The 16,144-nt window shown below is 41.0% G+C and overlaps 1 protein-coding gene across 1 annotated transcript in view; it reads right to left on the reverse strand.

Moving 5' to 3' along the window:
* RAB31 (RAB31, member RAS oncogene family) overlaps positions 1 to 16,144 on the reverse strand; it is a 60,758-nt gene that overhangs the window by 27,771 nt on the left and 16,843 nt on the right. The window contains exons 2-3 of the mRNA XM_033075645.1: positions 5,463 to 5,542; positions 3,235 to 3,316 (exon numbers count right to left, since the gene is read on the reverse strand). Coding sequence (XP_032931536.1) covers positions 3,235 to 3,316; positions 5,463 to 5,542 — 162 coding nt within the window. The remainder of the gene's footprint in view (positions 1 to 3,234; positions 3,317 to 5,462; positions 5,543 to 16,144) is intronic.

Below are 16,144 nucleotides of genomic sequence, written 5' to 3' on the forward strand. Positions count from 1 at the left end.
GATAATTTCTATCAAGCTTTAAACTGGGCTCAAGTAATTGAGGCCCCTTCTATTAAACAAAATTAAAAGGCCCAGAGTTCAACACAGTAAATTTTAAAAGGACAGAGATAAATTCTCCTTCTCTACAAACATGGCCCTCAGACTCCCTGTTTGCTACAATATTCCTCAGCTGGAAAAATGGAAAGCTGGCAGCCACCCAAGGTATTCAAACAAAACATTGTAATTAAAAGCTACTTAGGGCACCATGAACCAAAATATATGCTAATAAAAACATCATTAACTAACTTGCGAGGAGACTCTTCTTAGGGGAGGGACTCTTTGCTAATAACAACATAATTGCAGGCATGTAAGTCCCCAAGTCTGTGGCAACAATTCAAAGCTAATGGGGAAAACGTGAGATAGGAGGGAAAAAAGTGACATTTGGGAAATACTGGTGCAGAGGGAAAGTGACTGTGAAGAAAAAAATGAAGCGAATTTGTTGGATAGCACACCAACACAAAGCAAACAGGTCCACAGAGACCAGTACTTAGGCACAGAAGATAGGGGGATTTTGTGAAATGTGCTGCCAGTTTGTTTCTTTCTAGTCAAGAAAAAGGGAAAGAAAAAAAAAAAAAACAAGATAAAAGGATTAAGAAGCTGTCTCTCCTTTTGCAATCATATACTATGTGAATTTTTCACCACAAGCCACATACCCCTCTCCAGGGTCTCCTCCTAAGAAGCACACTCAGCATTCACCCCCACCAGGGATATGATAGAAAAGCTTTTAATCTCCATTTTCTGGTGCATTGTTGTCACTCTGCAGCACTGACTCCAAGCTAGCAGCTTCCCAGAGAAAATCATGAACACGGAAGTGAAAACTCATTAAAAAGGACAAACCCATGAACAAGGACCACAGAAGTGCCACCACTATTGTTCCAACCTGCCTGCTCTACCATGGTAAAGGTTTGAGCTTAACTTTCATAGCATAAGTGAGCTTTAGTTAAATCTCAGCCAGGGCTCTTCTGCTGTGAAGGCTCCACATCAGCACACAGACACAGCTGGCACAGCTGGGGAAGCACAGGGCACCCCAGCTCCAGAATAAGCACAAGCCTGTGCTTGGCCTTGCATTTAGGAGAGCGACACCAAACGAAGGCAATGTTGAAAGAGCAGGAAGTCCTAAACACTGCTCTCAGCAGTACAGACTGACAAAACTGCCAGGCTTTAGTAGTGGAACATCATTGTTGTTCAGAGGATAACTAGAAAAAAATTAATAGTGGGGGGAGACATTCATTCTTGAATAGCAGATCAGAAGGAGCAACACAAAACAAAGCAATCAAAAATCCCTGATTAAAGTGCGATATTGAGATGCATCACGTGTTCAGCTGTAATGTACAACAGGAATGTTCTAGGACAGAGAAGGACCTGCACCAGTATGGATCTCACCTTCGGAAACTTGTTTGCCTCTGTAGCTTGCACTCAACACCAATGAACTTTGTTTACTATATCACTACACTTTCCTGGTCCTAGTGAAGGACTGGGAATACACTGTGCAAACACAGAACAAAAAGATTGTCCCTGGACTAATTCATGATTACTAATTAATGAAAACCTTTACCATGTCTCATCTGTAATAAATTCTAAGCAAACTAACAAAATTTGTGGTGCTCACTGCTCACCACAGTTTCACACACACACACACAGAGAAAAAAAAAACAAGGAAAGCAGATGTTTGAAAAATGATGAGCAAAAAAATCTGAGAGGAAACACAAGGGACTAGTTGGGAAGGATGGATTTTGTGTCCAAGAGTCAGAGCTCAGTCACAGATTTCCTGCCTCAAATGAGGCCTCATTTGTTTCAGTAAATATGAATATTACTATTCACCTACTTTTAAAGGGCTTCAAGAGTCCTTAGACTATGTAGGGAAATAGTTGAATTTTGATATAAGTGTTAATCCAACTGAGTTTTGTGTGTAAAGTGCTAAAAGGAGAAGAAAAAGCAAGGAGAGCAGGGCAGTAGAGTGAAAAGAGAGAGAATAAGCAAGGAAATGGAAACCATGGGAAAGAAAACAGAATTTTTGCTACCTCTTGCAATAATTAGTCAGTTATCAGCTCTGGACCATACAGAAATGGAACAAACAAGATTCAAAGGAAATCATTAGGCTTCAAATATGTTTTTCAAAGTCCATTTTCCCATGATAAATAACTTACTGAATTGTTATGAGCCAACAGATTTCATCAGTCACTTTACCTCACACAGTGCATTGTAAATAAAAGAACAAACATTTCCTACAATTAAGAGCAAAAAATCTTCTTTGCCCACAATACACACACAAGGTATGGAGAATACAGTAGGACGTATCAGGACTGACATCCCAATCTGTATAAGCATCTCATTTTATCCCAACCTCATGTGAACACAGCTATAATTTCCTATGATGAGACAGTGTGCCATCTCACAAGTTTGAAGATGTTCTAGAAGCGTGCATAGGTTTTTCCATTTCTCTCATATTTCTCAAGACAAATGTGGGTATATATTAAGAGAAACTTACAGTTCTACATTCAGCAGTTACTGAATACTACTGACACTGAAGCTATTAAAAGAAAAAAATGATCAACCAGACTTTTATACAGTCAAGATGAACTAATGCCCAAAACTCCATTACGGCTTTTTTTTTTTTTTTTTGAAAAGTCAAAGGAAAAGCTGCTTGATCTGAGCAATTCGCTTCACACACTTGAAAAAAATCAAGACAAAAACCCAAAGTGGTTCAGGCTGCCAGTGGCAATTTCCTAAATAACAACAGCAGACACAAGGCATGGCCATATTCACTGTCCCAATCCAAGACAACCCCCGGACTCACCACCTAAGTTCAGACCACCCCCAGCCCATGGGCTGCAAGTCAAAGCCTCTGCAGTGCCAATGAGAGCTGCCACACACAAACCTGATGGAAGCAGAGGGGAAGTGGATGTTGCTGGGGCACTGCTCAAGTTGTCTTGAGGAAGGTGGCTGACAGTTCACACCATGGTTTGGGTTCTTTTTAGGTAAGTGGCATGGCCAGACTGTCTCTGTATCTTCCCCATCCATGGAAAGGGAATCATACATACTTGGTGCCTGCTGACCATCTGCATTGCAGAGCCTTGCAAAGATTCAGGAGGTTGATACTTACAAAGCCTTCTGATGATGAAAGGTTTAGAAAAAGTACATCAACACATTAAGAGAGACCAGGATAATAAAAGCATTCTGCAAACTAATACTCACCCGTTCCTGACCAGCTGTGTCCCAGATTAGAAATTTATGAAGCTCATTCCCACATGGCACAGTTTTAGTCATGAAGGATGCTCTGAAAATAAGGAGAAAAGAGAAATTTTTAACATAACTGACACTCTGAATATGTAACCTGTAGACCTTAGTGAGTTCTGCTGGACTAGACAGCATTTTGGGAAAACTCCAAAACCTTGATAAAATACCCGCAGAAGTAGAAGTCGTCCTTTTCTCAGATAGGACATATGCTACAACAGATGTATTTTTTTAAAAGAAGGGAAGAGCCTCTGAAGTTCAGAGGGCATTTGTTCATGGGTCCTGGAACACAAATGCTCCTGCCTTTCACATGTGGCTTCTGCTGCTTGTTAGCTCCATCTTCTTGGTGATTCAGACCTGAGAAAGAGGCAACAGAAAATATCATGTGCCACTTTTCACTTTAACATACGAGACTGGATCACCAGGGAACAGAAAAGCCACCTGCTGGAATGCACATGGTAAACAAATGCAAAAAAGTTGTTTTCCCATCTAACTGGGATGAAGAAGTTTTTGTAGTTTCTTTTATTTTCCATAGGAAATGAGATAGGTCTGTATTTTCAAAGTCTTTTCTTTTAGCAAAGAAAGTTACAAATTTATAGGTTTTTTCTGCATTATAGCAGTTCATTTGAAAGCTGGTAAGAGAGACTGCCAAACTCTGGCAGATTTCTATTTTCCCCATCCTATCTGGATACTGTTGAACCATTTTTGTTGTGGTAACATTTTTCCTGGCTCATAAAGATGCATTTGATACAATGCACAGTCGTTACAAAAGCACTGAATGACATCAAATGACATATGACTGAACAAAACATTTCCTGAGAATGATATACCAGAGTTCTCTACAGCCATCTGCAAATTGCTTGAATTTAACAATGTTGAATTGCTTATGAAAATACTAAGGAAAAAAAAATGGGAAGCATTTATTTGGTTGTTTTCAGGGTGTGTTCTCTTAGTTGTCACTCTCCTTCTCAAACCAATAAGCAACAAAGCTTCAAAAATGGGAACTTTATAGATCCACAGTAGCTACAGTTGATTGCAAGGATTGTTTATTTTAAATAGTTGAATAATTTGGAAGGAAAAACCCCTTTTCTGCGCAGACAAATAATATCACCTCTGTGAAGCTACCCTTCACATTTTAATCTTCCAATGGAAAAAAAAAATCCTTTTAGTTTTCATAATTATGATAACAGAGGAAAATTGTTTTCCAAATTGAGCAGAAGGCATTTACTTAGCAACAACTACTTGGGGAAAAAGACTGCTAACGGTTTAGAAGTAAAAAAAAAAAAAAACCACTCAAGTTGCCATCAATTCCTTCACTGCAAACAAGTGGCCTTCAGCCAGTAATTTTATTCATTACATGCTTCCTTTCTCTCTGTCCATTTTTCTCTATTCATCTCATTCAGGAATCCAAAATTGTCCTGGAACTCCTACGTGCAGCTTCCAGCTGAGATCCTCCATGCATTGAAAGGCAGAGCTTCAGAAGGTACTGTCCAATGCTCTGAGCAACACACAGCAATCAATACCAATCCTTCCCAGACAACTTAAAACACCTCTGACACACATGCCAGACCAGCCCTTTCCCCCTAGATTACTCCTTTCTGTACATTCCATAATAGCTTCCTTTCCCATAAGATATCTTTCCCAAAAAATAACTTGAAAAATTTTCCAGGTCACACTAGACTTGCAAGATCTGTCCCTAATATATTAAAAGAAAAAAAAAAATCTGAATTAAAATCTACTACAGGACTATTAGGATTCTGATGGTCTGATACATGGAAGCTTAGTAGTTTTTAAAGAAGTGATATAAATTAATTATACTTAGATAAAATTGCACTGTTCCTATTTTAAGGAAGGACATTGTGACACATCCTAAATTTAGACAAAAGCACATCCATCTGGGGAAACAGACACTGTCCATGTTCCAGCCCAGCCTATCAGGACACTCAACAAAGGTACTTTAAGGGTCTTGCTGCCATTACTCAGCTATGAGTAATGCTGGGATGTAATTGGATGACCTGATCGTTGTGCAGATCACAGTCGCTTGGGTTGTGGGGTTTTGGTTTTTGTCTTGTCAAGAGCTTCTCCCTTTAGACTATTTTGACTGTAGGACCTTAGGACTTAAATCACTGAAGGGTCAGATTTGAAACCTCACTGACCAGTGAAAACTAAAGTGATATTATGGTACTTACCCAATAGTAGGACTAATATTATGATCAAAGTGGTCCTGGACAAATCGACAAACGATGCTCGATTTCCCAACCCCAGTATCCTGAAAATCAAAGAAAGCATGACAGTGAGTCATGAAGTCACGTCCAGGAGACCTTAGGTGTCAATACCTCACTTGATTTATTTTCAGGAATTAATATTTGACTCTATCTTCTTGTCCTATGGCAAGCAGGGCACATTACACATTTCAGAAGAAAAGTGAGGATATAGCTTATCCTTTTCAAATATCAGCCTTGTGAGTGAATCTCCCTGGCCCTCTTCCTAGGATTCCCTTCTCTCCAAGCCCTCTATTTTATTGGGTGAATTTTATATTCCTGCTGCAAGGACTGCAGTCCATCCAGCATAGCCATTCACTTGTACAAGCAAACCCTGTGCTTTCCAACACATGGTGCATTACACAGCAGAGCCAGAGAAACAATTTCATTCAGGCCTGCTGCACAACCAGCCCAAGTGAGCTTCCAAAACAGACTAATAACACCAACATTTCAGCACTCTGACAGCACTGGCTTAGTGGAAGTAACCTTTTCATGACAACACAAACTAGCCCGCTTAGTGGAAACTTTGCAGAGGCTTTGGGTGGTTTTGAAAAGGTAGGATTCCAAAGATCTGGATCCCCAGAAATGTGCAGCTCTCCCTGCGCATGCCATGTTAGAGGTCTGCAGTGGACTACTTTAAAGGCAACACAGCTTACTCTCTACACTGCAACATAATAGGCTGATTCCATTTGCAGGAATAGTCTGTCTTTTTTTTTTTTCCTTTTAACATAGCTAATCAGTAGGGAAAAACAGCAGTACAATACCGGAATAAAATAACCTGAAGGGGCAGGAGAAAACTTGAAATTATGCAGAAATATTATTTAGGCATTTAAGATATAAACAGCTTCCCTAAAATGCAACATTTTTCAGTCTGTCTGTTTTTGCCCAAAGCCTTGGATGGTAGGTAGAACTTAAATTATACAGGGAATTATCAAGGAGGAGGAATAACATTATCGCTGTGTCTTCCACAGAATTGCAGAGAGCCTCCTTAGAGTCAAAAAGGATGCCAGGAAATCAATACTGACCTTTCCAAGACATTAACAATGACAGCCCAGGGCCCAATCTAACTCATTAAACAGTCAATGGAAAGTTTTCTATTAATTTCATTGAAGTGATTGCAGAACTACCAGATTGTACCTCCTAGCTCCATTTGTATCCACATTTTAAGATGACTAATTTACAAAACATTCTTGAAAAATGCCAAGATAAGACAATACAGCTTGTTAACAGCAAGACATACATAACTATATATTAAAATAATAGAAAAGCAGCTTTTGCCCACACATAACTACACACTAAAAATAGCACTTCTGTCTCTCCTATAATCAACTTTGAAATATGCTATCTTCTTTTTGAGTAAGAAAGAAAAAGAATGCCTATATTTACATTTCCTTTTACCATGCTTACATGAAACTGTATTGTCACGCCAGTCTTTATAGACAGCATTATTAGAAAACCATCATTTAAACTCTCATATTTAATTCAAAGCTGTCCTTAGTCAGCTTAAAAGCCATAATAAATGCTCATGTTACACAGAGAGTTGTTTATCTACTCTGTTCAATCAATAGGAAAAAAAGATCAAAGAGAAGAGCAGTGTTTAAAAACAGCCCTGTAGCCTTTGATCAATAGCAGTAACACATCCTGTAACTATTCCCAAATTTTGCCTTCATTATCAATTCCAGCTGATATTGCTGTATAATTACTACACCAGAATGGCAGAACACGCTAAAAAAAATAAAATTAAAAAACCCTCTGCCCTGAAATTGAGGATCTAATTATTTTTCCAGATTTTAAATGGTGTAGAGAAACTAGAATTACCACCCACTGGTTGCAAGGAATTACATTTCCCTCTTGTGGGGACAACGTTTCTGCCACCATGTTCGAAACTAGACATTGTCTCCGGTGACCCGATGATGTTTCAGTTTCATCTGCTTCCTCCAGCTCCCCTGACGGGTCACTCAGAATGGCAGCTGCAATTACAAGGGGAGCCAGGGTCTCTGGCAGGGACATGACATCCACAAGCATGGATTAAAGCTTAGCTCATTTTCCTGGAACCTCTTCATCTTTCAGTTCGTGGCTCTTACTAATGTTTCCTGATAATGTTAAAAGGACCTTTTAAAGTATTCTATAGCTTTCATATCCCACAATGAGTACAGTTAAACTTAAGCATATACCAGGCACACCAACGGCCCTCCAGAAAGCTTAAAGGCATTCTTATACTTTGCTCCTGGATTGCTTGCACTACCAAGAGGGCTAAATATCCCCCTCGAGTAACTGGAGTGAAACCAATGGACTTGGACCACAAGTGAACCTGTTTCTAGGACAAACAGTGCTGCAGCCAGTGGCTGGTGCTTTCCAGGAGCCAGGCAATTTATTGCACCAGAGGAGTTCAGTTGAAACAAGCACTCCCAGCTTCCCTTTTGTTGCCTGGAGGATGCAAACCACCATCTACCAGAGTATAATTAGAGCACAGAGGGGAAGGAAGTAAAATAGAAAAAGTTTCCTACTTGAGGCAGTGATTAGCATTCCATCATGGGATTTAAAACTACTTAGACAGCGTTCAGTTCATTTTACTGAAAACTGTACTGACAGCCATCTATCAAGACATTCACCTGCCTGAAAGCAAAGCAAATCATGGCATATGAACATTATACAGCAACTTGAAAACAGTTAATGAGACCTTAACTTCTACTGACAACAGGGAGCTATCTTTCACATCTCTCACAGAAGACAAGAAAAGCAGAGTTGCTGCTTCAAAGAAGTAGAAAAGCATTTGCTTCTCAGCAATGCATTAAAATTAAACCTCCTTGCTAAGGTTGTATAAACCCTTCCTGCAACCACCTGCTTTGTACTTTACTATATGGTCTTTCTCTACAAAAACCTATTTTTCTAACATCTGATGGGGATGATCTCCCTTGTTTTGTTCTTTTTTCTTCAAAGGATTACAGCAGATTTATCAAGCCACTTGCCTGGGTAACATTCAGACATACAGAAGATTTGTTTTTCCAATTCTCAAAGTTCTGCTATTACACTCTCTAATCTGTTCTTCTGTTTTGTTTTACTGATGTTAGTGTACACATAGCATCAAACACACAGGTATAACATCTTGGCTTATGGAAAAGGTCAGGGCGGCACTGAGCAGAGTGGATTGGACAAGTTTCAGAAACTGAGAAAATGCCCACAGGAGTTATGTTGCCCTTCAAGCAACAGATCCTGCAATTCTTCAGGAAAAATCCTCATTCACAGGAAATCCAAGGGCTTCAGCTCTACATTTATTGACTCATCACTATCAAGAGCATACCAATCCAGGAAAGAAGTAGCAAGAAGTGAACAAATATAAAATAATTACTGCAAATCAAGGTGTTCACGAATCACTCAAGGAACTAACTACAGGTTTCCCTTTATTCCTTTTCTTCTACATAAGCCTCCCAGCACACTTACAAAATATCAGTTACAAACCACATTGTAGCAAGATAAGCAAAGTGGGTGGGGTAGGGAGGAAGGAAAGAAGCAGTAATGTAATTCACAACAAGCGAGCCACTATTAGTTTGCCAGAATAAGTAGCTACAACTTCACAATCTCCATGGTCAGCAAAATGGGTTCTAAAATCTGAAACTTTATCAGATGTTTCTGATAAATAGAAGGAACAAACCCAAACATCACTAATTCCAGATTTTTACCCTTTAACCCCAGAACACACATTCTCTGTTCTTCCAAAATCCCTTACCAGAAGATTTAGGTGTGAGGATTTCAAAAGCAGCAGAATGCCACAGAAAACAGTGCTCCCACCCACAGTCCTGCTCCCAGGGAACCACCCCACTTGGCTCTCCTCAGCTCTCATTACTGTAAAGGAGATGAGACTGTATTTCAAGCCAGCAGCATTACAGGATGCTGGCAACTCATTTGCAGGCAAACAACAACTGAGCTGCTGACTTCTTCTGGCTGATTTGCAGCAGCTTAAGGGAGATTTAAAAAAAATAAAGCAGAAAAAAATAGGAGCAATATATTTAAAAAGAAAACCATTTTCCCATTACAAATAGGCATTTGGTATATTCCTCCGTCTGTTGTTCCAAACACATTTATCCCAGCAGAAAAAGCTAATGCAGAAAAATTTAGCTCTTTAATTTAAATCTGGATGTCACATTTATATGTTTGAACATAGGGCCTGGTCCTCCAAGCACTTTTCCAAATTGGAGGGAGCTATGGTACCCTGTAAACACATCTCTGATTAGGCTGTTAGTCTGTAGCCCTGATATTATAACAGCTTTTAACAGATCCAGGGTCAAGCCCCATTGTGCTGAGTAAACTAATCTCTTAATGTAATTTTTTTTTAAATCTGAAATGGAGTAAGTGTTGGATTCACAACAAAATCCACACGTATCATGACTGATGACTAAACAGAAGCCCTATAATCATGCACACTGCTGCAAGAGCTTTTTTAGTCTCGACTATGCAGAGTCTTTCTCTGCTATGTTAACATACAGGGCTTCCTAAGTACGTGTAAAATTAGATAAACCATATAAAAATCCTTTATGACTCTAGGATTTTGAAAATACAAACAAAACAAGAACACTAGACAGCACTTCACCAGAGGAAACGGCACCCTAAGAATGAACACACTGAAAAAAGTGCCTTCTGTCCTTCCACTTGCAAAGTAAGGAAAAAAAAAAGAACATCTGGCCTGCAACCACCACAGATCTCATGACTAACTTCCCATTTCAGCTTTAAAAGAAGGTTGAGACATCCTGGAGACAGGCACCACAAAAATCTGCATTAAGAAGCAATGGAGAACTGACCTCTATATAAATAGGGATCCCACACACAGCTCCGTTGGAAGGAAGTTTTCTCATCAGCTTGGACAAAGCCAGGATTCAATCAAATTTACAATCTGAATTTTAAAAAACGCCTAAAAATTAAAAATGCCTGTCCCTTCAAAACATTCCTCACAATAGCTAAGAGTCAGTGAGACATCAGCCACAGACAGGTCTCATTAAATCTGACAGGGTTTAACATGAGTCAGTCTTACAGATCACAAGAAGAATGAGCCCTAGTAACCTGGACAGTATTAATACTAAGTGCTCAAAAATCCACAGGCAAAGACGTTATTTCAGTAACAATGAGAGAAACATTTGGACCTGACAAGTCTTTATCCTTTCCCACAAGCCAGAAGCTGATCCCACAGTTCACGCGGCTTCTGTCAAATTCAGCAGGACTTCCCCCCACCTCACAGCAGGAATGCATCTGCTCCTCAGAGCCCATTTGTGCCAGGCTCCCCAAAAGCTGAGCTGCCAACCACCCTAACTTGAGCAAAGGCACCACAGCATTTGGTGGCTGAACCCTTCCTCTGAGGATCCCTGATCAAGAGAAAAAAGCAAGACCAATGCAGTCAGGGTTAATTTAGTGTAAGCTCCAAGAAGTCTCCCCTGGCAAAGCTTTTTCATCAGGCATAGAGCTGGAATTACAAAACTGGTCACACTGATGGAGTGTGGTGTTTCAGCCAGAGAGCAGTACCAGCACCTACCAGCAAGCTGCTTTGAAGCTTTCTCCAGACAGGTTAACATGAAGAAGTGCATTTAAGTGCATTCAACAGAAACACCTGTGGCCAAATTTGTCTCTAACATTCCTCTCAGTGTACCTTCCAGTGAGATAATACCATCTTTTGTCAGACAAAAAAAAATAAAAAAGAAAGGGAAAAAAAAAAAAGAAGGCTTCATGAAACACAGAACTGGGGTGCAGTCAAAAAGCTGTCCCACTCTCCTGGAAGAGGATCTGCTCAGAGAGGAAGCTGGCTGCTCCTCATTGTTAAGACAAGAAACAATTCCTGGCTCCCTGTCCCTGTTACATATTCACACCACCGGACACTCTTGGCTGATTCATCCCTAACTGAAAAATAACGAAGGAGTCAGTTTATGCTCAAGATTTCCCAAGTTAAATTCCACTTTTTGTAACACTGATTTGATTCCTGCCAGTGCTAGTGCAGAGAGGAAGGAGAGGTCCTTGTCTTGCTCAGACAAGAGCTTTCACTGTTGAAGCATTAAAGATGTACAGAGGAAAACACTTGAATTAGTATGAAGTTTCCAAAAAGGAGAAAACTGTCCTTTATTATCATTGCATTTGGTATTTTATATATCATGAACAGGCACTGAAGACCTTTGCAACTGCCCAGGCAAACCTGAGGTAGAAAGAGAGAATTTAAACTTTAGGGCAAGAAAAATAATCAATGAGTCACAGAAAAAAACCCACAAATGCAGAGAGAGCATTCATTCCAGTAGTTCTGTAAAGCGCAGCTGGTTTTGACTTGGCAAATCAGCTTTTGCACATTTAAACAGCTCTTCTTTCCACTGTCAGAATTGGCCACGCTTTCGTTTTTGATTTACAGTTGAATCACCCTGGCCCATTCCCATTACCCTCAGCAGGACTTTGATGGAATCTGAAAATTCACAGCAGTGTAATCGCATCTCAGAGCTGCTAAATGGTTTGCATTTCATTAGCTATCATCAAACAAATTGCAAGGCCTGTGCTGTAAAGTATCGCTGGGCTTTAGCAGAAATGTAAGCTCAGCTCTAGTCAAGCCTGGTGTCCAGGAGGAATGTCACTCCTTGGGCAAGGTCTGGCATGCAGCACTGAGATACCCAACCTACATCTTGAATGCTTTCAGGGTTGCCAGTTCTTAACCCAAAGGCATGTGACATGGTAAGGCTGAGTACAGGATTACGGCTGTCTTTTAAATTCCAGTGAAGGTAAAAAAGCAACAAGCTGAAAAATAAATTGAAGCTTTGCAATTTGCAGCCTGCTTTAGCCCTCTATGCCTGCCTTTAACATTTTAATCATTACTCAGATGATCAAATGCAGGTAGCATTGCAATACTTTCCATGTCTTACTAATCCAGTTACAGCTGCTCTGGAAGGCTGTGACAGGCAGCTTGAAGAGCATCTAAAACTGCCTTTGGATTTTTATCAACTGTATGAACATACAAGGAAGAGTTATGCACAACAGATTCCAAGGGCAGTATTTTTATCCAAGAATTACTCTACCCAATAAACTTTTTGCTAACCTCAAACACATCCTTCGCCCTTCCCTGTGTTTGGGTATCACTTTCAGTTGTCTGAAAGTACTGCTGAAAGGAGAAATACCTTGCAGGAGACCGAGGTTCAGAGACACCCCTGGGACTGAATTGAATCTGCCAAGTGTCAGGCTTGTCCCAGGGAAAATGAAGCCATGCACGGCGGAGTGGAGTTTAAGACGAAGTGCAAAAAGCTTCCCGCCTTTATTCAGTTTTTCCATCTGCAAGATGTATCAAGTGAGCAAAGCTGTCACTGCAGAACTGCACAGATGAAAATGCAAGAGCAGCTCTTAGGCTCACACACTGGCTCTCAGCTGCTTACCAACACAAAACTGCCTGAGGCTTCAGCTTGAACCAAAGGGATGCAGGTACAGATGCTCTGAAGCCTCACTTCTGCAGTCAAAATATACACATCTCATTCAGGACTAATGATTTCTGTAAATTCCAAACTAAAATTTTGTGGCCTTATACCACCAGTGATCTCCATGGAATTTCTGTAGAGATCTGGGACATACTCATCTGCAAAGTAAATTTTTGAAAGGGAAGAACTAGGACCAGAGCCAGTTCACAGAAATGTCATTTTGCTATCATGTACTTTCCCGAGTGAAGGGTACTTGCCAAATGAACAACACTCACACTGAATATTGGAACCCAGCTGCCCATGATCCCAGCACAAACACATGGATCTCATTGTAACTCTATTTTGAGAGGGAGGATGGCACCACTGGACTTCTCTGGTGGGTTTACCCTGGCTGGATTCTGCAGTGTCTCACTTTGGTAGGAACCACCACAGTTCTTCTGGTCATCTGCCCCTGTGTGAACTTTACACTAACATCCCTATTTGTATTTCCCTTTATTGCATTCCCTTCTTTAAACTCATAATACATGGTAGTAAAGGTATCTTTTAAAGTCAGTTTTGGTACATTATTCCCACTAAGGATGAGCTATGCCAACTCTCACACAGTAAAAAACCCTACACATCATTTCTATTTGCGTTTAGGCCAACATTGCTGTTGCAGAGCACAAATTAGCTACAGAATCAGACTTTTTCCTCTGGAGCACATTAGAATTACATTAATTCCCTCTACACGTAAAAGTGCAGCACTTGTTCTACCCACAATCAGGTCAGTCCTGTAATATCAGAATGCAATCCTTCCTCCTAGTGCTGCAAGGACTGCATTTGGCACAGGAATTCTTGGCTCTGTTGTTCTCATCTCACTAGCTGTTATGTGAAAATAGTTACTTTTACCTTGGAACAGCATCATGGGGCTGTAAAACAGTGATAGTTGTAAAGCATTCAGACAGTACAGTAACAAAGAGCTGTTTAAGTGCTTTAAGAGATAGTCAAGCACTGAGTTTATTTGTTTGGTATTTATCTTCAATACCACCTGTATATTTCTACTGGCTGTTTTAAAACAGAAGAACATTCACCAGTCAGGGCTTAATGTATCTGGCCTCCTGTGGTGGGCTGATGCTGCCTGGAAACCAGGTACCCACCAAAGCCATCCTATCACTCCCTTCCTCAGCTGGGCAGGAGAGAAAAAATACAACAAAAAACCTGTGGGTTGAAATAAGGACAGGGAGAGATCATTCACCAACTACTGCTATGGGCAAACTAGACGCGAAATGGGGAAATTAATTTAATTTATTGCCAATCAAATTAAAGTAGGATGATGAAAAATAAAAATTAAATCTTAAAACATCTCCCCCACATCCTTCCTTCTTCCTGAGCTTAACTTTACTCCCAGTCTCTCTATCTGCTCCTCACCAGAGCATTGTCTCTGCCCCTCACTCCAACTCAGGGGGAAGACTGCTCACACGTGAGTCCTTCCCACGGAGTGCAGTTCTTTACCAACTGCTCCAGCACAGTCTCTTCCATGGGGTGCAGTCCTTCAGGCATAGATCCAGTGTGGGTCCTCCATGAAGTCACAAATTTGGCCAACAAAGTTATTCCAGTGTGGGCTCCTCTTTTCATGGGTCCATAGGTCCTGGCAGCAGCCAGCTCCTGCACAGATTTTCCATGCAGTCACAGTTTCCTTCAGGCATCCACCTTTTCCAAAATGGTCCCCTCCACAAGCTGCAGGAGAACCTCTGCTCCACCATGAACCTCCAGGGGCTGAAGGGGCACAGCTGCCTCACCATGGTCCACACCCAGGCTCCAGAGGAATCTCTGCTCCAGAGCCTGAGTACCTCATCCCTCTCCTCCACTGACCCTGGTGTCTGCAGGATTGTTGTTCTCATATACTCTTTCTCCTTCCACTGGCTGCAATTTGCTCCTGTGCAGTAGTTTTTTTTCCATTTCTTAGCCATGTTATCCCAGAGTCACTACTACCATCATTGATAGACTCAGCCTTGGCTAGTGGTGGCCAAGGAGCCAGCTGGCATTGGCTCCAAGGTAGGACACCAAGAAAGCTTCTGGTAGCTTCACACAGAAGCCACCTCTGCAGCCCCCGCCACTACCAACACCTTGCCACAGAAACCTAATACATCCATGAATGGAAAACATCATCTGATCCCTTTTCTTGGTTTGTTTTCCTTCAGTCCACATCAATTTGCAAAACATGTACAGTGAGTGATCGATCATCTGCTTCACCTCAGAGCTGAAGGGAGTCTACAGCCCTGTCCACTTCTGTTCCCAACCAGTCCCCACAGCCAAATGCCTGCTGCCTTACCAGTTTTGGCACCCTTATCAGTGTGATTACTCAGCAGGTGGTTTCCTTCCACACACATCCTCCTGTGGAATTAAACTTGGACCTGCACAGCTGCTTCAGTATCTGCCATTCCTGGAGCCAGAGAATGCAGTCCTACTGGTCCTGGTGATCTGTAGGCTTCCTTGGAGTTAGCAGGTTTCTTCACAGTCACAGGCTTCTTGCTCTCCACCACATCCCAGCCCAGTAATCTTTCAGAGACAACAAAAACCTTTAATACCCAAGTTTCAAATGAACTTTCTTTAATATTTTGCTACATCCTTTTCTCTCTTATAGAGAAAAAAGAGTATTTCCATCCCTCCCTCACTCACAGACTGCAATATTAATTACAGTCTCTTCAACTATCTACTTTTGTCAAAGACATACCCAAAGATCACAAGCAACACCAAACTATAAAGTACAAAATCAAGCATTAATGTCCAAAAGCACTTTGTCATCCTACCAAAGCAATGTTTCTGGCCAGAGATAAGAGAGACTGAAGAGCAGCTAATGCCTGTATCATAGCTAATGCTAGCAAAAAATTCACTTTCCCAGAAACATTGATATATTCATGCATGTTATATTATATATCAAACCAAAATCTTTCCTAGAGTGTTTCCAAGATAATTTGCGTTATTCTGCTATCATTGCTAGGGCTCCAATCACAAGCTCCTCATGCCGGCATGGAGAATCACAGAATCTTAAGAAGGGACCTTAAAGATCATCTACCTCCAACCCACCTACCATGGACAGGGACATCTTTCAATAGACCAGGTTGCTCAGTGCTCCATCCAGCCTAGCCTTCAACACTTTCAGGGATGTGGCATCCACAACTCTGGGCAACCTGTTCAGTGCCTCAC

This window comes from Catharus ustulatus, chromosome 1 (assembly GCF_009819885.2).
Source record: "Catharus ustulatus isolate bCatUst1 chromosome 1, bCatUst1.pri.v2, whole genome shotgun sequence".
Taxonomy (NCBI): Eukaryota; Metazoa; Chordata; class Aves; order Passeriformes; family Turdidae; genus Catharus; species Catharus ustulatus.